Genomic DNA, 22,987 nt, shown 5'->3' with positions numbered 1-22,987 from the left:
AACAACAACCCATTCACAATGCCATTTTAAATCATTGCTGCTTTACTGTTTTATTGCCTCCATTAAATTTGCTCAAACTAACCAGCAGATCTGTGTCTCTGAGGTCAGAGTTAGTCCTGAAGTGGATCTTGGAGCAGTCTCACTCCTAGCCTTTTCTGTTCATTTAGGTGATCAGCCCAAGGTTTGTGCACAGGCACTACTGTCCATGGCTGTTCTTCTAAAGGTTGATGAGGAGTATCGCTGGGTAAGAGCACAGCGAACAGTGGTGAAGCACAATGGGAGGACGGTAAAGAACAAAGTGGTGTTAATGCATAGTCTAGTCAAGACTAACTGCTGGACTCAAGGGGCTCCTGGCTCTCACCGTCAGGAGGCCTGAGCCCATAGTAAATGTGCATACACACAATTCTATTTTAAAGTGTGTGTGTAAGCTTATTTCATCCAAATGCATGGTATTTATCAACAGAGAAAGTTATCAGCACACATGGAGATTGGGAATGTTAAATAAAGTCACCAGCATTACCTTTCCAGGGACAGTAGAACATGTTGCTGATGTTATTAACTATCCATCATGGGAGAATAAACAGATATACAAATGAAATATCATGCAGATGCAGAGGGCAGACCTGGGCTCAATTACAACTGAAATTGTGTACTCTGTAATTATTTGCAATTGTATTTGTAATTGTAATGACCATATAATTGATCAATTACAGTTCGTTTACATCTTTCCAACCCACAGTTGTGTTTTGCATTGAGTGAACATTCTTCAAGTATTTTCAACCACTTTCAGTGACCCCATTTCTTTGAAAAAACGTGATATACCAGTAGTATGTTTGTGTATTTGTACCTGTGATTACTGCTTTAGAATAAACAGAGTAAGTGGTGTAGCCAGTGGTGTAGATAGGATTTTGTTTTGGGGATGGATGGAGATTTTTTTGATGATGATCAATAACAGTGGATTTCGTTCGGGGGGGAGTGGGGGGGGGGGGGGGGTGGCGTGTGGTGAATCACCTGGATTACTTTTCGGGGGTGGGGTTGGGTGGTTGCTGCTGATGGATTGAGATTTTTCCACATGGCTGATATTTTTCATTGTCCCACGTAGTTGAATAATTCATTTCGGGGTGGGGTGGAGGGGATTCAAACCCCTAAAATCACCCCCCTAGCTACGCCACTGGAGTAAACATGTTAATGTGTGCAGTTATTTATGTTGTTTTTTAGTGGAACTGGAATTGGAATTGGAATTACTGCAGCATCACTGTAACTGTAATTACAGTATAATTTAATAGAATAGCATTGTAATAGTAATTGCAATTACTACAAACAATGCTGCTGTCATTATAATAATAATTGAGCCCAGGTCTGGTATAAAGAACACCTTTAACACTCTGAACAGGTGTGATCCTAAAGAGATTATACCTCTACTGAAATCAATATATGGTAATACTAATAAAACTATCACATGCCCTCAGTCACGGAGAGGCCACAGTGCACAAACACAGATAAGAATATGCGCTTTGTTTCAGAGACATTCCAAGATCCCTGCCTTGGCTTTTTGGACTGGGAGCTATGGGGCCAGCGCAGCAGCTTCCCTTTCCAGTCTAACAATGGGCTGCTTGACAAACAAGGAGAGAGCAGCGAGGGGAAGGAGAGTGAGTGGCTATCAGCAGAAATATGACACACATTCCTCAGACCTCTGAATTCCTATTGAAATATGTGTATGGGAGTAACAATTGTGGGAACGTTTTTTAGGCATTTCAGTCGCATGACTAAACTATGTTTCAGGAAATGATTAAAGAACAAGCAAACTTACCAGGCATATAGGAGGAGTGAAAGGAGTGCTAACCAAGGCTTTCAAATCCATTTCTTACCTCTTATTAACACTAGAAACATTATCACTGGGTCCCTTTTTTGTGCTTGTTTTTTAATACTTACATTTTAATGTGCAGGCATTTCAAAGATGTAGATGTAGATGGAGTTGCTGCCACTTTGCGGTATTAAAATCACTTCATAAGCTGTTAATTTCAATGACCTGCAGGAGTACACCCAGTAGTAACATGATATATTTACATAGAAAAATAGATATCTATAGGCAAGTTAATAAATATATAATAAAATATACCTTCTTATGCAGCTCGTTAAGCAGTGAGCAAAACAAAAAGTCTGCAGGGAAACGAGAAAGAAACTGGAAGCAGCATTCCGAGCACAGTCAGAAACACTGGAAAGCAACCGAAGAGGTTCAGCTGGCATGCTGCACTGTTGTGCAAACAGAACAAATATTGCAAGCATCTGGTTATGATGTGAGTCTGTTTATTTTGGCAATAGCCAGCCATTCTCCCTCAAAGCTGGAGTATTGTACAGAAAAACAAAACACATTGCTAAGAAAAAGCGCTCCTTCCCTCGACTGCACCCCTCTCTATTCTTCCATGTGGATTTATTATAGATTGATTGAGATATTAAAGCATGATCTCGTTCTTCCTGTTTCTAATCTCTGAGGGGAATACTTGGCTGCTTGTGATTTTTATCGCTTATCGCCTCTTAGTGAAAGGTTTGAACAACACTGGTTGTTTTTCATGCTCAAGGAGCTATGCCAGGAATGTTCCCTTTTCATTAAGATTGATGCCAGCCTCCAAAATGATTGTGGAGCCGTTAAGAAAAATAGAAACCTGATCTGACTCAGTCATGAGCAGCACAGTCCACACAAGCAGAGGAAGATATATCAAGCCCTACCAGCCATTGATTATGAATGAATGATGAGATCAAATCCCGAGGATAAGGACAGTCACTGCTGTTAATGTCAACCTCCCTTATTATCACCACATTGAAATGTCCCGAATACGCGCTTATAATGGGAGGCGCTGGAGACAAGTTCCTGATAATAATATGACTTTGGTTATTGTCACTTTCACATTTATCAGTCATACAACTGATTTCCATCCCACTTAATATCACACTGGGAAATAAAAGATTAGCAAGTTTACCTGTAAGGAAGTTGCTGTAACGTTTTGAACACACAATATAGCAAGAGAACTATGTATGCACTGTGTATGTCTACAGCTTTCTGAAGTTCAGACACAAAACACATTAGTTGTGCCAACACTTGTGTTGTAGGATTTTATAGTGCTGCTGCAGTTTACTTCATTGTCATTAGATGGGCACAAATGAATCAGACTAGGTAGGTCAAGAGAATCCTACAGTAAAGAAGGTAAAGTAACAGCACTGGTCTATTCAGCAGATGAACCATGGGTTCAATTTTATCAAACCATCGTTAATGAAGCCTCCCCCCCCCCCCCCCCCCCCCCACCTTGTTTTTCTTTAATCCAATGCGACTGGCAGGCATTATTCACAGGGTTTCAGCTATGCAGACCAGGCAACTCACAGGACGACTCATCGGCTGGCTAGACTAGGAACAGGGGAATCCTGCAAACGCCATTGTCAAAGGAACAAGGCCGTCTGCCTCAGGGTGCAGCATGTGGAGCACCAGCACTCATCACGACTACAAGCCCATCAATATGAACTGAAAGAATGACCTCGTACTTCATTGAGCAGAAAAACAACACTTAGGAAACTCAATGTACAAATTCAATTAAGAATGCCAAAGAATTGCCTGGGAACCAATCCATATATTTGACTCTTTGGCATTCATTCGGTGACAGCAGCATGTGTTTATGAACATTCTACGGGAGAATTCTAGGAAGTACGAGGCTTCATGGAGCAGGGACACATTAGGCTCTAATTGAATGATCTAAACAGGAGTGGATAGGGATACTCCCCCCTAAAACTAACATTTTCCATGGACCTAATTTCACTTTTTTATTGTATGCAGTATTGTTAATAAATAAAACTAAACGTGGGTTAGTGAGGCAACTCCGGCAGGGACTGTCACTCCTCATAGTGCTACAGCAAACCCTGCTGGCCAGGTGCTCAGTGAACTCAAAGAAAACACCTGCAGGGCTGGCCTTTGTCCTCCAAAGGTCGGTAGCTCGCTGACATCTGCTCTTGAGTTCCTGGGTGTAAAAGAGGAAGCTGGCTAGGTCGTGGGATCAGAGGATGCCCACTGAACCTTTAATTCTCCTGAGCCGTGTGGGGAATTGCTGCAGTGAGGGGAAAAATGATTGGACATTTCAAATTGGGCATAAAATCAGGGTTAAAATAATTGGCCACTCTAAATTATGAAAGCAATGAAAGCAGGGGACCCTTTTGAGTGGTGCATCACAACACTGCTGGTAAGCTCCCATGTATACGGTGAAATCAATTGTTTTCTTCATCAGTCACTAATTACATATACAAACTGTTTGCATGAAATAAACATCATTCCTATTTTCTTTCTCATATTTCACAAGATGGTGTCAAAGTTAAATATCCTCCCTTCTTGAATAACGCCTGCTTTTAAATGATAAAGAGAACTACACACAGAACTACTGCCTGGTCTAGCTGGATATGTCTCTACAGCACCTTACTGCTCCTTCTACTAGAAACCAATGAGCACACACAAAGGAGACAGCACCCCCTGCTGATAGCACATGTGATTACATACATGCCGAGAACAGGTGGAGGGGAGTCTGTCATCACCCAATGAGAACACCCTATACTCCACCACTGTATCATCCTGATTTATTACTGGATAGCAGTGGACACAAAAGTATGTAACAAATATAACTCTTGACCATGGTTCTTTTCAGAGGATAACTCTTGACCATGGCTCTTTATAGAGGATAACTCTTGACCATGGCTCTTTTCAGAGGATAATTCTTGACCATGGCTCTTTTCAGAGGATAACTCTTGACCATGGCTCTTTCCAGTTAGGATAACTCTTGACCAGCCACTGCTTGGAGGTTGACATGAATGTGGGAGTTACCTCCTTGTTAGCTTGACTTCATGGTTACAGAGAAGTTCCTGTCAATCAAATGATCATTTCTGTCTGTGTTTGTTGAGTTTCCTGCCTGATTCTTCTCCTAGCTTCACATCCTGTAGCATTGCACTTGGAACTTAGCATCCAAGCCTTAACATTGGTTCTGTGGTGAAAACAGCAAAACGTTCAGCTGAGAGTTGATGTCCTCCGTGAATAACAGAAGTTTTTTTTGTGTCGATGTATCCGTTAAATAAAACATTATTCTGGCAACTTTTCAAGCAACTAGTTGCATGTATTCCCCCATATCTGAAAAGTTGAAGCTACACCATTTTAAACAGTATTGTTTAAGTATTGATGTGAGTCACTGAAATTGCTTCGCCTTATAAGCCCTTGAAGCAACTTTTACAAAACTATTCCTGGCAACATTACCATCATTTTAAGAAATGTTCACCATGTCAGTTTTTGCAACACAATCTAAACTGATTGTGGTTAGGGGGCCCTTGACATTCATACACTGCCAAAAATACTTTTCTTAATAAGAAACAGTTTCTTCAATCTTGACTTCAGCAGCTTGCTGTGAAATTGCAAAAGAATATCACCAGGAACAAATAGCTTGAACAGTTTGTCAATGCAAGATCACACCAATCTCCCCCTGGTCCTCCACTGCCCTGCTTTCCCTGTCTGAGGGTTACACAGATTCCCCGCTCTGGAAGCTTCACATTTTTGGAAGGTTTTTGTGCTTCACTGAGACTCCATGGAGAGTGAAGTATCTGCCATGCCAAATTCCTTCTCTTTCTCTGTTTGTTGGGTCTCACAGAGCCTGTAACCATGGCGATGTAATTCCACAGTTCACCCTGGCCTCTATACAGTTTCAAAAATAAAGTCCTTTATTTTCCTTTTCTTGTGTTATTGGACAGCAAATTGAATTCCTTTTTTTTTAAAGGTATTGCTTCCCCCATACTGTTCTAAAAATGCCAGAAATGTTCTTCGCTTACTTATCTAGATTAAAATGTTATCACTAAACAAACAAAAACAAAACAAAAAAAACACAGAAATGTTCTGGCTGTGCTTTCATTTGCTGAAATGTTTGTCCACTTAGGTAAGCTTTTAAACTATATCTTTGGGGAACATAAACAAACTGGACTGCCAAGTGTTTCCAGGTTTAAACTATCAAAGACTTGCATTTTACAGTACAAATGTAGCTTTACATTTCATGTGCTTATAGTACACATTCAATCAATCAATCTTTCACAGTGGACCACCATCACAAAGCACTTTACAAGATAGTGAGGAACAATGCATAATACATTAAATACAGGCATATTACAATGCAAATACATTACATACAGGCATATTACATTAAATACAGAATCATACGAATAAGATGGAGTGAAAAACCTGAAATAGCAATTTAGACAACAGCTATAACATATATCAGGCTTAAAGAGCATTGAAAGCAAGAGAGAACAAGTGGGTCTTGAGAGGTGATTTGAAACGAGCAACTGTGGGAGCTGCAATCACTAAAGCTGGGAGAGAGTTCCAGAGAGTCGGGGCCATGAAGCTAAAAGAGCGCTCTCCAAGTGTGGTGCACTTTTGCTTGGGTATAAAAAGCGTGATCGCGCTCAGAATTTAATAATTAACAGACAGAAAATAAAAAGGTTTTAAACACAAAACAGGACACGGCACTTGAGGCCAAAATAAATAGACGAACAAAAACGGACTAAAACAGTAAACAGACAGACAAACGGTGAGTGAAGCCAAACAAACGTTTCTTTCTTTCTTTCTTTCTTACTTTCTTTCTCCTCTCTCTCTCTCTCCCATTCTCCACTCACGAACACCCAACCCCGTGTCTATATATACTGTTGTGCTGGGATTCAATTACCAATTAATTATTCACTTGAATCCCAGCACGTGAATTCATTAAATGCAACCCCGTGCTCACATATTACATTTAACCAGCACGTGAAATGATTAGTGCCCTCCTTGTACCTAAATACAAATCTACATTTTTAAATACACGTGAAACACAGACCCATTTATATCCCGTGTACCAATCTCTATACACCAACATTAACACACGCAACATACAACACTTAACACACACATGCACACAGGGGCGGGGCACATTGTCACATATACCCCCCCTTGTGCGCAGCACACATGGCCTCAATGGCCACCTCCCCCCTTAAAAACCCAGCAGTCCAGGACAAAGTCTCGGGCTGGGAAGGGAGGCTTCAGTGGGCCCATGGCTGGCAATGCTGTCAGCACCCCTGCCGGTAGTGGCATGGCTGACAGCATGCTGGTCCACTCCTGCAGCGAAATTGCTGCGGGGGATGCTGGTCTCCTGACTTCTCCCCCTTTCTTCATAGCCGGTAGCTCCCCTTGGTGGGGCTTCGACCACAGTACTTCCGGCAGCGAAGAAGCTGCAGTGGGAGCAGGTCTCCGGACCTCCCCCACGATCTCCGGCAGCGAAACTGCTGCAGTGGGAGCAGGTCTCCTGACCTCCCCCACGATCTCCGGCAGCAAAACTGCTGCAGTGGGAGCAGGTCTCCTGACCTCCCCCACCTTCTTCATGGCCGGCAGCTCCCCTTGGTGGGGTTCCGGCCACAGTACTTCCTGCTGCGATGCGGAGCAACAGGCAGCCCCAGGCGATGCGGGGCGGCTGGCAACCCCAGGCGATGCAGAGCGGCTGGCAACCCCAGGCGATGCGGAGCGGCAGGCAGCCCCAGGCGATGCGGAGCGACAGGCAGCCCCACCACGTGTCACAAAGACGGCCGGAGTGGGTGGCGTCAGACCAGATCCAGGAAATAAAACGACAGAGACTTGGGGTTTTGGTGAAGCTGAGCGCGGGAGCAGGTCTCCTGACCTCCCCCACCTTCTTCGTGGCCGGCAGCTCCCCTTGGTGGGGTTCCGGCCACAGTACTTCCTGCAGTGATGCGGAGCAACAGGCAGCCCCAGGCGATGCGGAGCGGCTGGCAACCCCAGGCGATGCGGAGCGGCTGGCAACCCCAGTCTAGCTGTGGGAGTCTACAGGAAACCAGTGTCTGAGGCAAGATAGGTAATTGGTCCTGCTCCTACTAATTTATAATTAACTATTTAAGTATTATTTTTATTAGTTGGTGTTTCAATTTAGGGAGGAGTGTGTGTATGTGATTTTAAACCAGGTAGTGTGGTTATTTGAATATTAAGGTGATTTGCAATTTGTAATTGTATCAGGGAGGGTGGTTTGCATTTGGATTGGTCTCCACACAGCCTCCTGTAGTGGTGTGATCCCCTTTGAAGTATGTAAAAGTATTGTCAATAGAGCAGTTAGCAGTTGTGCCAGTCCCCTTGCAAAGTGAGGTGGAACCCATTTAAGGGTGGGCATAGAATAGTGGTCAGTCTACAGGAACCAGGGACTGAGGCAGATAGGCTAGCTCCTGCTTCAAGTAATCTTTAATTAACTACATTTGGTAACTCTGTAAGGTGGTGTTTGAATTAGCTGAGTTGGTGTATGATTAGTACCAGGTGAGTGGTTTAATTGAATAGAAGTTGTTTTGCTATCTGATTGGTTTCCACGCAGTTGTTTTTTTTAATATATATTAAGCAGCCTATTTTAGCGCCAGCCAACAGAAGAGCCTCAACAAAAGAGCCGGGAGTCTAGCTGTGGGAGTCTACAGGTAACCAGAAATCTGAGGCAAGATAGGTAATTGGTCCTGCTCCTACTAATTTATAATTAACTATTTAAGTATTATTTTTATTAGTTGGTGTTTCAATTTAGGGAGGAGTGTGTGTATGTGATTTTAAACCAGGTAGTGTGGTTATTTGAATATTAAGGTGATTTGCAATTTGTAACTTCTCAGGGAGGGTGGTTTGCATTTGGATTGGTCTCCACACAGCCTCCTGCAGTGGTGTGATCCCCTTTGAAGTGTGTAAAAGTATTGTCAATAGAGCAGTTAGCAGTTGTGCCAGTCCCCTTGCAAAGTGAGGTGGAACCCATCTAGGGTGGGCATATAATAGTGATCAGTCTACAGGAACCAGGGACTGAGGCAGATAGGCTAGCTCCTGCTTCAAGTAATCTTTAATTAACTACATTTGGTAACTCTGTAAGGTGGTGTTTGAATTAGCTGAGTTGGTGTGTGATTAGTACCAGGTGAGTGGTTTAATTGAATAGAAGTTGTTTTGCTATCTGATTGGTTTCTACGCAGTTGTTTTTTTTAATATATATTAAGCAGCCTATTTTAGCGCCAGCCAACCGAAGCGCCTCAACAAAAGAGCCGGGAGTCTAGCTGTGGGAGTCCAGCAAGGGGAGGCCTGCGCTGAGACGCTGTTCCAATAGATCCAAACCTAACGGGGCTCTAGAAGAAGCTCTCTACTAGTCAGGTCTGTACCCTCCACCCTACTGCTCCCACTGTGCCTTTTGTTCTGCTATGACTGTCTCTCACATCCCTGTTCTGTCCTCCCGTCCTCGTCCTCTGCCCTACCTCCGCTACTGCTCCTCTAACCCCTCTAACCTCATTTCTCTGCCTCTCCCCCCCTCCCGCACACTCTCTGGTGCACTCTGGAACTGTCACTCTTCTGCTAACAAAGCTGATTTCATCTCTGCCTTTGCCTCCCACCTCTCGCTCGATTTCCTTGCTCTCACTGAAACCTGGCTGTCCCCTGATAACACTGTTACTCCTGCTGCCCTGTCCTCTCTCTATGTCCTGTCCCATACCCCGCGTCTCACTGGACGGGGAGGTGGGACGGGTCTTCTCCTCTCTCCCTCCTTACTCTTTTCTGTCCCCTCCGATCTCATCTCACTCTCTGTCAGTACCTTTGAATTTCATGCAGTCCACTAACCTTTCCCTGTCAACTCCTGCTCATTGTTCTGTACCGCCCCCCTGGGCCTCTCACTCAGTTTCTGGATGAACTCGACTATCTACTCTCCTCCCTCCCCTCCCTGTCTACCCCGACTGTCCTGTTGGGTGACTTCAACATCCATCTCTCCAACCCCAGCCACTCTGCTGGATTCCTCCCTCTCCTGCACTCCTTCGACTTCTGTCTCTCTCCGTCCCCTCCTACCCACAAAGCTGGCCGTCAACTGGACCTCACCTTCTCCAGGGCCTGCTGCCCCTCCACCCTCTCTGTCACCCCCCTGGACCTCTCTGATCACTATTTCATCTCTTTTTCTCTGTCTCTCCCCCCTCTCCCTACTCCTCCTACCCCCACTGTCACCTCTCGCCGTAACCTCCGCTCTCTCTCCCCCTCTGTCCTTGCCTCCACTGCTCTCTCTCACCTCCCTCCTATCGACTCCTTCTCACAACTCTCCGTAGACTCTGCTACCTCCACCCTCTTCTCCTCACTCACCTCCTCCCTCGACTCCCTCTGTCCCCTCACCTCCCGTCCTGCTCGCCCCTCCCCTCCCCATCCCTGGCTCTCCTCTGCACTCCGCTCGGCAAGAATCACACTGCGATCTGCTGAAAAGAAATGGAAGAGAACCAAACTCCCTGCTGCCCTAGACCTTTACCGCACTCTCCTCTACTCCTTCTCCTCTACTCTCTCCTCTGGTAAATGTGCTTATTTCCAATCTGTAATCCAAGCCTCCACTAACAACCCACGTAAACTTTCTCTACCTTCTCCTCCCTCCTAAACCCTCCCCCCCTCCTCCTCCCTCCTCTATCTCCTCTGATGACTTTGCCTCCTTCTTCTCTTCTAAAATTTCAGATATCCGCAAACTCTTTAACACCTCTCCCTCCCCCGCACCCCCTCCCGCTCCAACTCCTACACCCACTGCAACCCCTACTAACTCACCCTCCTTCTCCACCTTCTTGCCCCTCTCAGACTCTGACCTCTCCTCCCTGCTCCAGGGTCACAAACCCACCACGTGTGCCTTGGACCCCCTCCCCACTCATCTCTTTCAAGCTGCTGCTCCTGCTCTACTCCCCTTCATCTCCTCCCTCCTCAACACCTCTCTACTTTCTGGTATCTTCCCCTCTGCCTTCAAAAAAGCCTCTATCACTCCCCTCCTCAAAAAACCTACCCTCGACCCCACCTCCCTCCAGAGCTACCGTCCTGTCTCCCTCCTACCCTTCCTCTCCAAAACCCTCGAGCGGACTGTACACCGCCAGCTCTCTGCTTTCCTGTCCAACCACTCTCTGCTTGACCCTCTCCAACCTGGCTTCCGCTCTGCTCACTCCACTGAAACCGCCCTCCTGTCTGTCACCAACTCACTTAAATGTGCCCGAGCTGCCTCTCTCTCCTCTGTCCTAATTCTCCTCGACCTCTCTGCTGCCTTTGACACTGTTGATCACTCTATTCTACTATCATCTCTTGCTGACCTGGGGATCTCTGGCACTGCTCTGGCCTGGTTCTCCTCCTACCTCTCCAACCGCACTTACCAGGTAACCTGGCGTGGAGCAACCTCCACACCTCGCCCTCTCTCAACAGGAGTCCCCCAAGGGTCAGTCTTGGGTCCTCTCCTGTTCTCTCTCTACACCCGCTCCCTGGGCCCCCTCATCGCATCCTATGGTTTCTCATACCATTTCTATGCTGATGATGCTCAGATTTTCCTCTCCTTCCCCACCTCTGACTCCACCATCTCCTCCCGTATCTCTACCTGTCTGTCTGCTATTTCCTCCTGGATGCACTCGCATCACCTCAAACTCAACCTCTCTAAATCTGACCTCCTTTTCTTTCCCTCCTCCTCCCCCTCCTCTGATCTCTCTATCTCTGTTCCTCTGGAATCTACCACACACTCTCCCTCTTCCTCCGCTAAGAACCTTGGAGTCACCCTGGACCCCTGCCTCTCTTATTCCCAGCACATCTCCACTCTGGCACGCACTTGCCGATTCTTCCTGAGCAACATCCGAAGAATCCGACCCTTCCTCACCAACTATGCTACCCAGCTCCTGGTCCAGGCCCTGGTACTCTCCCGCCTAGACTACTGCAACTCCCTCCTGGCTGGCCTCCCTGCGTCCGCCACCCGTCCGCTCCAGCTCATCCAGAACTCTGCTGCCCGCCTGGTGTTCTCTCTGCCTCGCTTCGCCCACGCTACTCCACTACTCCGCTCGCTCCACTGGCTCCCGATCACCGCTCGCATCCAGTTCAAGACTCTTGTACTAGCCTACAGATGCCTTGACCAGTCTGCACCCAGCTACCTCCAGACCCTCATCTCTCCCTACACCCCCACTCGACCTCTCCGCTCCGCCTGCACTAGAAGACTAGCTCTACCACCGCTACGCTCCCCTGCCTCCAAAGCCCGCTCCTTCTCCACCCTTGCTCCGCAGTGGTGGAATGACCTTCCTACAGATGTCAGGACTGCCCAGTCCCTGACCACATTCAGGCGCCTCCTTAAGACTCACCTCTTCAAAGAGCACCTGTAGAACTCCTCTGTTTGTATCCTGGGACACTATCACCCTTCATGTAAATGTGCTTTATTTTGCTCTTATCAGCCCCCTATTTTACTGCATTTAATCCTGTACTTCAGAATACTGTAATCTGCCAAGTTTTTAACCTGTAGTACTTTGTATTTAATCACATCCTGATGTAACTATCACTATTTAATCATATCCTGATGTAACTATCACTATTACCTGCTGTATTATTGAATTGTGGTTTGTCAAACTTGTACTTTGCTTGAACAAAAGTTATTGTATTTCATGCTCTTATTGTATTACTTGTATTGTAACGCTTTAAATGTTTTTGCTTACGATTGTAAGTCGCCCTGGATAAGGGCGTCTGCTAAGAAATAAATAATAATAATAATAATAATAATGCGGAGTGGCAGGCAGCCCCAGGCGATGCGGAGCGACAGGCAGCCCCAGGCAATGCCAGATAGGCATCCTTGGGCGAAGTGTGGCAAGCATCCTTGGGCGAAGCGTGGCAGGCATCCTTGGGTGAAGCGAGGCAGGCATCCTTGGGCGAAGCAAGGCAGGGAGTCAGGACAAGCTGGGGTGCGGGTGTTGGCCCTCTTCTCGGCCTCTGCGGCCGGGAGGTTCTTCCCCGTGCTTCCCTCAGCAGCCTACGCAAGGGCTGCTGAGGACCGCAAGCATCTAGTCCTGGTCCTACTGGTGAAGGGAGAGGAAGCTCCTGCTCCTCTCCCCCTGATGGTGATGGAGGCAGAGGCAGCTCCTGCTGCTCTGCTCCTGGCGGAGGAGGTGGTGGAGGTAGAGGCAGCTCCGGCTGCTCTGCTCTTGCCGGTGAAGGTGGGAGCAGCGTGTAGTCTCCTGGCGACGAAGGTGGGAGCAGCGTGTAGTCTCCTGGCGATGGAGGTGGGAGCAGCGTGTAGTCTCCTGGAGACGGAGGTGGGAGCAGCGTGTAGTCTCCCCTTTTTGCAGGGGACTGGTGCTGCTCTGCCTCTCTTGCAGGGGACTGGTGCGGCTCTGCCTTTCTTGTAGGGGACTGGCATTCTTCCTCTGCTGGTGGAGATGGGGACAGCAGTCATTTTCCCTCTGCTGGTGGAGATGGGGACAGCAGGCATTCTCCCTCTGCTGGTGGACATGGGGACAGCAGGCATTCTTCCTCTGCTGGTGGAGGTGATACATCTGGTAAGGATCCTAGCAGCGGCATTTTGAACCAGCTGTAATGGATTTATGGTGCGTGACGCATCCGGGAGGGAAAGGTAGGGACAGACCTTTGAGATGTTTTGGTGGTGGTAGAAGGAGGATTTGACTACAGAAGAGATTTGGGCATCAAAGGAGAGGTTACTATCCAGAAGTACACCAAGGCTTCATATAGTGGGGGAAGGCAGCAGCAGACAGTTTCCAAGGTTCAAGGAAGCAATATTGAGATTCTTGAGTTGAGTTTTCAATCCTACTAGAAGTTCAGATTTGTTAATGTTGAGCTGAAGAAAACTGGCAGACATCCAGACCTCGATGTCTTGGATGCAAGCTGAGAGCCGGTCCATGGCAGAGTGACATCCAGGGTCTAGTTTTAAGTAGAGCTGGGTGTCATCTGTGTAGGAGTGAAACATGAGGCTATGTTGGCGGATGAGGTGACCCAAGGGAAGCATGTAGATGTTGAAGAGAAGAGGCCCAAGAACAGACCCTTGAGGGACACCGCAAGTGACCAGGTTTGGGTCAGCACTGCTTCCATCATAAAAAACAGACTACATGCGTCCAGATAGGTAAGAGGACAGCCAGGAGAGACAGGTTCCAGAGATCCAAGCATACTTCTGAAGGCGGTGTGGCAAAGTGGCTAGTGAAGGGGAACAGGTGTAGCGGTGATGCGATGCAGGAGTGAACAGGCAGACAACGGTATACAGTGGAAAAATGGTGTTTTATTTATAATCCAGGTCTGGTGACCGTTAACTAATAAACCCCCGGCTATACACACCAATGTGTAAAGCACGGGGATAACAAAACAGGGCACAGTCCCGAACAAAAAAGAACACACGGTCACCAGTCCTGGGTGAGTGCAGTCGTGCTGGTGCTTAGTGCAAACACAAGTATTTCCGTGACGTTTAGTGCAGTGGTGCTCCGGATTGTGCTGACCCTCGGCGACAGCTCCGGAGATGTGCTCTAACTGTCTGGTGAAGTAAAACACAAACAATTACCACACAGACAAACACAACACCAAAAACACGTATCACGTCTCTTTTATTTTCGTTATTGAGAGCTCCTCTCTCAGTCCTTCTCTCTCTCCCGTTTAACCCAAACGAAGGAAAAGAACAGCGTTACCCTGGCCCCTATATGTAATCCCGCATGATATCTAGGTAAACGGTTGCAGCTGCCTTTTTACTTGCAGCTGCCCCTTGTTTACCTGTCAAATCAATACGGTCTTACAACAGAGTCTCGCTTCCTTCCAGGCTGACCCACTTCCCGGTCCCGGAAACGAACTGTCAGGCCAGCCCTTCCAGATACTTCTCCTCCCGTTCTTTAGCGCCCTCACAGGTCGGGAGGAAGATTTATCACCAGAACTCATTGTATTTCTGTCACATATCCCACCGCTCAGAGTGGAGCCGAAGGAACACTCGGCTAAATCTACCTTTCCCATTGCTCCCCCCTCCCGGGAAAAATAATCCGCATTTTGGTGGTCTTTCCCCGCACGGTGTACCATATGGTACATGAAGGGCTGCAACGCCAGATACCACCGAGTTATCCGGGCATTGCTATCCTTCATTGTGCTTAACCACGTGAGTGGGGCGTGGTCTGTGACAAGATCAAATGAGTGTCCCAGCAGGTAGTATCGTAAAGAGTGAGTAGCCCATTTAATGGCCAAACACTCTTTTTCGACTACGGAGTAGTTACGTTCCCGAGGTAACATTTTTTTGCTCAGGTACAATATCGGGTGTTCTACTCCAGCTACTTTTTGGGACAAGACTGCACCCAAACCTACATCCGAGGCGTCGGTGTGGAGGATGAATCTCTTGGTGAAATCTGGGGTAATAAGAGTGGGGGCCTGGCAAAGTTTACGCTTAATCGTATCAAACGCCCCCTGACACTCAGCTGACCATTTAATTAAATTTGGAGCACTCTTTTTGGTGAGGTCGACTAACGGGTTAACCACTGTGGCGTACTCGGGGATGAAGCGGCGGTAATAACCGGCTAAGCCCAGTAGTGACCTCACCTGAGTCTTGGTTTTGGGGATCGCTGCATCAACCAAAGCCTGGATTTTGGTGACCACAGGTTTCACCCTTCCATTTCCCATTACAAATCCCAAATATTGAGTCTCTGTTTTGGCAAACGCACATTTTCTCAAGTTAGCTGTCAGCCGGGCTGCCCTTAGAGACTGAAGGACGGCTGCAACCCTAGCCAAATGCTCTCGCCAGGTGGAGCTGTAAATCACCACGTCATCAATATACGCTGCTGCATATTCATGATGTGGGCGTAAAACCTGGTCCATCAGTCTCTGAAAGGCAGCGGGCGCACCATGTAGCCCAAATGGCATGGTTTTAAAGTGGAACAGCCCTTCTGGTGTTGAAAATGCGGTTTTCTCTCTGGAGCTGCGGGTTAAAGGGATTTGCCAGTATCCCTTCGTCAGGTCCAGAGTGGAAATAAACCTCGCTTTTCCCAGTCTGTCTAAAAGCTCGTCGACCCGAGGCATGGGATACGCATCGAACTTAGCAATAGCGTTCACCTTTCTGAAATCTACGCAGAAGCGGTTGGTGCCGTCTTTCTTAGCCACTATGACAATGGGGCTGCACCACTCGCTCCTGGAAGGTTCAATTACCCCAAGCTCGAGCATATCCCATACCTCTTTGCGCACGCCACTTCGTCGACTTTCCGGGATCCGGTACGGTCTCTCTCGCACTGTGACACCTGGTGGAGAGATAATGTCATATTCAACTAAGTTGGTTCTGCCGGGCACATCAGAAAAAACATCGCTGAACTCCTCAATAAGCTTACGCAGCTCTCTTTGCTGATCCGGAACCAACTGTTCCCCCATCGAAATCGCTCTTGTGCTCGGGGTCTCTGGACAGGGACCTAAATCATCCTCCATATTGCCTGGGGCTATAAATAAGACCTCCCGTGCCTGCCAGGGCTTTAACAAATTAACATGGTAAATTTCACGTTCATTCCGGCGATCGGGCTGTCTAATTTCATAATTTACTTTCCCTATAGCCCGAATCACCTCATACGGCCCCTGCCATTTAGCACACAGTTTTGATTCTGATGAGGGAAGTAGCAGCATTACCTTGTCCCCTGGTCGAAAGGTTCGAATCCGTGCATTTTTGTTGTAATGCTGCTGCTGTCGGTGCTGAGCCGATCTGAGGTTGTCTTGGGCCAAACGACCGACCAAATCCAGGCGATCCCTTAGTAGGAGCACATACTTCACTACATTTTTGGACGAGCCTTTGTGCTCCTCCCACCCCTCTCTCAGCAGGTCGAGAATGCCGCGAGGCTGCCGGCCGTACAGGAGCTCAAAAGGGGAGAACCCCGTTGAACTCTGCGGCACTTCTCTCACTGCAAAAAGGAGGTAGGGAAGAAGCGATGCCCAATGTTTCTGCTCTTGTGTTACAAATCGCCTCAGCATCGACTTTAAGGTCTGATTAAAACGTTCCACCAGACCGTCCGATTGTGGATGATAAACGGACGTCCTGATGGGACGTATTTTCAATATTTTGTACACCTGCTGTAACGTATTGGACAGAAAATTGGTTCCGTGATCGGTCAAAATCTCCTTGGGGATCCCTACTCTAGCCATAATCTGCGCTAACTCGGTGGCTATTGCAGCGGCACTAGTGGACCTCAATGGAACTGCCTCCGGGTATCGCGTTGCATAATCCACCACCACTAATATATGCGTATACCCTGAGTCAGAAGGTAGCAAAGGGCCCACTATGTCCATTGCAATGCGTTCAAAAGGAGTGGAAATAATCGGCAGTGGGACCAAAGGAGCGGGGCGCACTCGACCCGGCGCTACTCGCTGGCAGTCTGGGCATGTGGCTACATATCTCGACACATCAGTATGAAGACCTACCCAATAGAATCGAGCCAATATCCGTTCCCTCGTCTTCTCGGCTCCGAGGTGCCCCGCAAAAGGGATATCATGCGCCAGCCTCATGACCTCGGTCCGACAAGACGGGGGAACCAACAATTGTGTTACAGGCTGTCCTGTGCCCGCGGCTAGGTTTACCCTATATAGTAATTGCCCCTTGATACTGAAATGTGGATATACTAGCGCCCCAGCGCCGTCAACATCCTTACCTTCAATGGACCGGACCTGCCCCCAAGCGTGCACCAGTGACGGGTCATTATGTTGGCCCCACACTAGGTCCGCGCTTGAGTACCACGGGTCCGGTACATTGAGAGGGGCCGGAATAACCTCTGCTCTGGTCGGTCCAGTAACCTCGCTCTCTCGGTCACACTGCGTTCCCACTCCCTTCGACTGGCGTTTGTTACCCTTGCAGCACTCTCCCACCAGACCCCAGCCTTGTCTCACAAATGCTCCCTCCCATTTCGCGGTCCGTCTCTCCTTATTTGTTTTTCTAGGACGGAAAAGAGGGGAAAACATTTCAGTGTGAAAAGGAAACACATCACCAATTCGTTCCTTTTTTTTTTCTCTGCCACGTTTACGTGTGTGGCTGAGACTGCCATTATTTGCATCAATTCTTTGAATTTTGGCCAGTCTCGACCCAGAATAACTGGGTGTGGCAACCTTTCCGCCACCCCGACTACAAGGTGACGTTTTATCGGTCCTACCGATAAATATACTTTTAATGTGGGGTATGCCGCCGTATCTCCATGGATACAGGAGATGGCCACCTGACCTCGTGGCCGCCACGACACACCGCCCAGGAGAGCTGTCCTAATCAAAGTCTGCTCACACCCTGTGTCCACTAATGCGTGGGTTTTCACATTCCCTAACACAACATTAATCAAACAAGGCCCCTCCCGACCATTTTCCCCACGCTTACCAGTTTCAGGTGCCCAATTGCACGCGGCCACGTCACACTCCATGGCAGCGGGGCATGACCTGGCCAGATGTCCCGGCTGGTGGCACCTAAAACAGATAGGAGGGACAGAGGGGGCATAGGTCATAAATCTGTCCCGCTGCTGGTATGGCAACGGGGCAGGGGCAGCACCTCTACCCCAGCTGGGGGCCAACCTTGGTCTCCATGGGGGGGAGGCAAGGGGGCCCAATGGGGTCGGTGTTCTAGGAGGTCTGGGTCCCTGGAACGCGGGGGGGGGGTGGTGGTGGTGGTGTTGGAGGAGAGGGAGGGAGAGGTCGGCTGCTCCGAAGGGCAGGGGCCGACAGGATCCCGATCCGGGCAGAAGTCAGGGAGTCTTCGAAGTCTTCAGCCAATTTGACCGCCTCCTCCAGGGTGTCGGGGTTGTGGCGCCGTATCCACGCCTGGGTTTCGGCGCCGACCACATGGCAAAATTGCTCTACCACAATGGCTTCCCCCATCTGCTGGGCGGTCTTCTTCCCGGGGGTCAGCCAATGCACCATGTGGTCGCACAACCGCTCTGCAACCACCCTGGGGCGTGTCTCCGGGGCTCTCCGGTACTCCCTAAACCGCGCCCGGTGGGTCTCCGTGGTGATGTTCAGCCGGCGGAGGATAGCCTGCTTGACCAGGTCATACTCGGTGGCGTGATGGTCGCTCATGGCTTGGTAGGCTGCCTGAGCCTCCCCAATCAGGCAGGGTCCCAACTGGCTGGCCCAGAACTCCCGCGGCCAAGCCGCCGCGGTAGCCAGCCGCTCGAACGCCACCAAATACGCCTCCGGGTCATCCTCCGCCGACATCTTCATTGCCCGTGCCTTCGGGGGCGACATCAGCGGTGTTGTGGTAGGGGTCGTTGCTGCGGCAACGGCCAGCCCTACCCGTTCAATGAGCGCCGTGTAGCGCTCCTCCCTCCTCCTCTCCTCTGCGTCGCGTCTGCTCTCCAGCGCCTGCAGCAGCTCCGCCAGTGCGTTGCGATCCATGATCCCGGATCTGACACCACGTGTGGCAAAGTGGCTAGTGAAGGGGAACAGGTGTAGCGGTGATGCGATGCAGGAGTGAACAGGCAGACAACGGTATACAGTGGAAAAATGGTGTTTTATTTATAATCCAGGTCTGGTGACCGTTAACTAATAAACCCCCGGCTATACACACCAATGTGTAAAGCACGGGGATAACAAAACAGGGCACAGTCCCGAACAAAAAAGAACACACGGTCACCAGTCCTGGGTGAGTGCAGTCGTGCTGGTGCTTAGTGCAAACACAAGTATTTCCGTGACGTTTAGTGCAGTGGTGCTCCGGATTGTGCTGACCCTCGGCGACAGCTCCGGAGATGTGCTCTAACTGTCTGGTGAAGTAAAACACAAACAATTACCACACAGACAAACACAACACCAAAAACACGTATCACGTCTCTTTTATTTTCGTTATTGAGAGCTCCTCTCTCAGTCCTTCTCTCTCTCCCGTTTAACCCAAACGAAGGAAAAGAACAGCGTTACCCTGGCCCCTATATGTAATCCCGCATGATATCTAGGTAAACGGTTGCAGCTGCCTTTTTACTTGCAGCTGCCCCTTGTTTACCTGTCAAATCAATACGGTCTTACAACAGAGTCTCGCTTCCTTCCAGGCTGACCCACTTCCCGGTCCCGGAAACGAACTGTCAGGCCAGCCCTTCCAGATACTTCTCCTCCCGTTCTTTAGCGCCCTCACAGGTCGGGAGGAAGATTTATCACCAGAACTCATTGTATTTCTGTCACAGCGGTCAAGAAGAATGTTATGATCTATGGTATCAAAAGCAGCAGTTAGGTCAAGGAGGACAAGGACAGAGGGAGCAGCAGCATCAGCATTAAGCAGAAGATCATTTACAATCCGGAGCAGAGCAGTTTCGGTACTGTGATGCGACCGGAAGCCAGACTGCAGAGATTCAAACAGATTGTTATCTGTGAGATGTTTCATCAGCTGGATGGCTACAGCCCTTTCAAGAGTTTTGGAGAGAAAAGGAAGATTGGATATGGGATGGAAGTTAGATAAGACAGCCGGGTCAAGGAAGTTTTTTTTTTAGCACTGGAGTTACTTGGGCAGTCTTGAGGGCAGCAGGAACCAGGCCTGAAACCAGGGACAGGTTGAGAGTGTGTATAATGGAAGGAGCAAGGTCAGAAGCACAGAGACAGACAAGATTTGTTGGCCAGGGGTCCAAGGGGTACGTGGCAGTAGTTGATTTCAACAACAGGCTGGAGACATCAGTAATGGAGAGAGGAGAGAAGGAAGAGAGAGGAGGAGGGGCAATTGGAGGGGAATCGAGGTGGTCAAGTACTATACTGGGTTTGTGGCAGGAGAGCGTAGAATAAATGGTGTCAATTTTGTTCCAAAAGAAAGAGGAGAAATCATGGCAGGAGGAGAGGAGGATGAATGGGAGATGGATTTATCGATGGCTGGATGCAGGATTTGATCAATGGTTTTGAAGAGAATATTTGGTTTACCGTGTCCCATGGATAGGATTTCAGAGAAGTATTTCACCCTGGCAGCAGCTAGCGCATGTCTGTAGCTACTGAGGTGATCGGTCCAAATCTCTCTGTGAACTGTTAGTCCAGACGACCTCCATCTGCACTCAGACCTGCAGCAGGCAGACTTAAGCAGTCAAAGTTTGAGGGTATACCATGAACAGTTGTGATGTTTCTTCACTGTTCTCGTTGTAAGCGGGGCAACAGTGTTGATGATCTGAGTAAAGGTGGCGTTGTAGAGGGACACCACATCATCGACCGAAGATGAAAGAGTTCCAGTCAGAGGGGAAGAAGAGACACATTCTGAGTGTATCATAGGATTTAGCAGATTTTTGGGATGGAAGGAAGTAACAGTATCAGTAGTAGCTGAAGGTGCGGGAAGATTAATATTGGCAGTGATTAAGAAATGGTCACAGAGAGAGCGATACCTGAGACTGAGAGATTGGAGATATCAAGACCCTTGGTGATGAGTCAATCCAGGGTTTGTCCACGGGTGTGACTGGGAATTCTGACAGATTGAGAGAGTCCGAGACAGTCCAGCAGCGTGACAAAGTCGGTCACTAGAGGGGAAGAAGGCAAATCGACATGAATGTTGAAATCAGCTAGGAGTAGAATTTTTGTCAGCTGAATGCAGATTAGGGAGAGGAACTGCGAGAACTCCACAATAAAAGCAGAGTTATTCTTTGGTGGATGATAGATAACAACAAGGGCGAGGGACATGGGAGAGGGGAGCTTGCTGGGAAAGAGAGAGTTGAGGCGGCAAGCACAGAGTTAGCAATAACAGCAGTGCCCCCACCTCTACCAGTGAAGTGTGGCTTGTCATAGAGCAAGAAGCCATTTGGGGTGGATAGATGTAGAGAGTGCTTATCATTTACAGAGTGCCAGGTTTCTGCTAGACAGAGAAGATCAAGATTAGTATCAGTTATAAGTTCATTGATAAGCAGAGATTTGTTGGTCAGAGAACGACAATTGAAAAAAGAGATTTTTAAGTTTGTAGCATACAGTGTAGGGGGAGAAGGAGTTAGCAGTGGTATCTGGAGCAGGTACTTACCAGTGTTCTAGGCGAAGAGAAAGAGTGAGCACGCTTTGTCCAGGGGATCAACACATTAGATGTCAGAGTGGGAATGAGGCCTCTGGTAGCCATTGGGAGAGATTTGGAAAAGATCCTCGCTCCACCTGTCCTTGCTCTGACTGCCACAGCTCAGACTGCCCTTGGACGTGTGGCCCTTCTGGCTGCCGCTTAGAACGGCTGGTGTTCAAAGACACTGTTTGTCAATTTATACTGTCCTGCATGTCTACAGCTGGTGCAGTTTATACACTATCTAAATTCACTTCAATCTACCACAGCTCTGAACACTATAGAAAATGAATTACTTCAACCAGCTGATGTAGTTACATCGGCTAACAAGCATTCAAATTGACTTACCAATCGCTATTCTGCTCCCTTCCAACTGCAAACACCAACGCAATCCAAGTATTAGGCAGATCAGTCACTAGAATCAACTAACAGAGCCTGTAACCATGGCAATGTAATTCCACAGTCCACCCTGGCTTCTATACAGTTTCAAAAATAGTCCTTTATTTTCCTTTTCTTGTGTTATTGGACAGCAAATTGAATTCCATTTTTTTAAAGGTATTGCTTCCCCAATACTGTTCTAAAAATAGTTTTGACATGCCAGAAATGTTCTTCGCTTAGTTATCTAGATTAAGATGTTATCACTAAACAAACAAAAACAAACAAAAAAAAAACACAGAAATGTTCTGGCTGCGCTTTCATTTGCTGAAACGTTTGTCCGCTTAGGTAAGCTTTTAAACTATATCTTTGGGGAACATAAACAAACTGGACTGCCAAGTGTTTCCCTGATAGTGCACAGGTTTAAACTATCAAGGACTTGCATTTTACAGTACAAATGTAGCTTTACATTTCACCTGCTTATAGTACACATTCATATTATTGATATGCATTAAAATGCACATTAGTGATATATATGGTTCACTACAGTTTTATTATCTACTGTTTACAATCTGATATTTATTGTCATCCCGGACTCTAAACAAACTTTCTTTTCTTTCTCATACATACAGCAGCGCACTGGCAACTCACACACACATCGAGGGATTATATTCAAGCACAAACCCCAACGTGACTGAGGGATGCTGCAGCTTTATTCAAACTGAATTATGAAAGAATGTGCTAAACAGTCACCAAGTAGATGACATTGCAGTGTGAAGCTGCACGTGACTGTGGGATAGGGCCTTGTGCTTCCTCCCTTGTCGCAGTGTGTGATAATG

At 47.9% G+C, this 22,987-nt stretch overlaps 1 protein-coding gene and 1 long non-coding RNA gene across 2 annotated transcripts; both read right to left on the bottom strand.

Moving 5' to 3' along the window:
* Positions 1-89: 89 nt before the first annotated feature.
* Positions 90-2,253, bottom strand: LOC117422951 (uncharacterized). The gene is made up of 3 exons (XR_004547715.2): positions 2,120-2,253; positions 1,933-2,029; positions 90-240 (listed from the first exon to the last, which is right to left on the bottom strand). It is a non-coding gene; the product is annotated as an uncharacterized LOC117422951 (long non-coding RNA).
* Positions 2,254-14,009: 11,756 nt separating this feature from the next.
* On the bottom strand, positions 14,010-19,890 carry LOC131697951 (SCAN domain-containing protein 3-like). The gene is made up of 2 exons (XM_058990026.1): positions 18,168-19,890; positions 14,010-14,336 (listed from the first exon to the last, which is right to left on the bottom strand). Exon 1 carries the CDS (start codon positions 19,175-19,177, stop codon positions 18,407-18,409), a length of 771 nt encoding a protein of 256 aa, XP_058846009.1. The 5' UTR covers positions 19,178-19,890; the 3' UTR covers positions 14,010-14,336; positions 18,168-18,406.
* Between the last annotated feature and the right edge of the window lie 3,097 nt (positions 19,891-22,987).

The sequence above is a fragment of the Acipenser ruthenus genome, chromosome 17, assembly GCF_902713425.1.
Source record: "Acipenser ruthenus chromosome 17, fAciRut3.2 maternal haplotype, whole genome shotgun sequence".
NCBI lineage: Eukaryota > Metazoa > Chordata > Actinopteri > Acipenseriformes > Acipenseridae > Acipenser > Acipenser ruthenus.
This window is presented reverse-complemented; position numbering and strand designations above follow the sequence as displayed.

Bases quoted from the DNA above. Each gene is read 5' to 3' on its own strand.
- LOC131697951 (XM_058990026.1), bottom strand. From the start codon at position 19,177: ATGGATCGCAACGCACTGGCGGAGCTGCTGCAGGCGCTGGAGAGCAGA.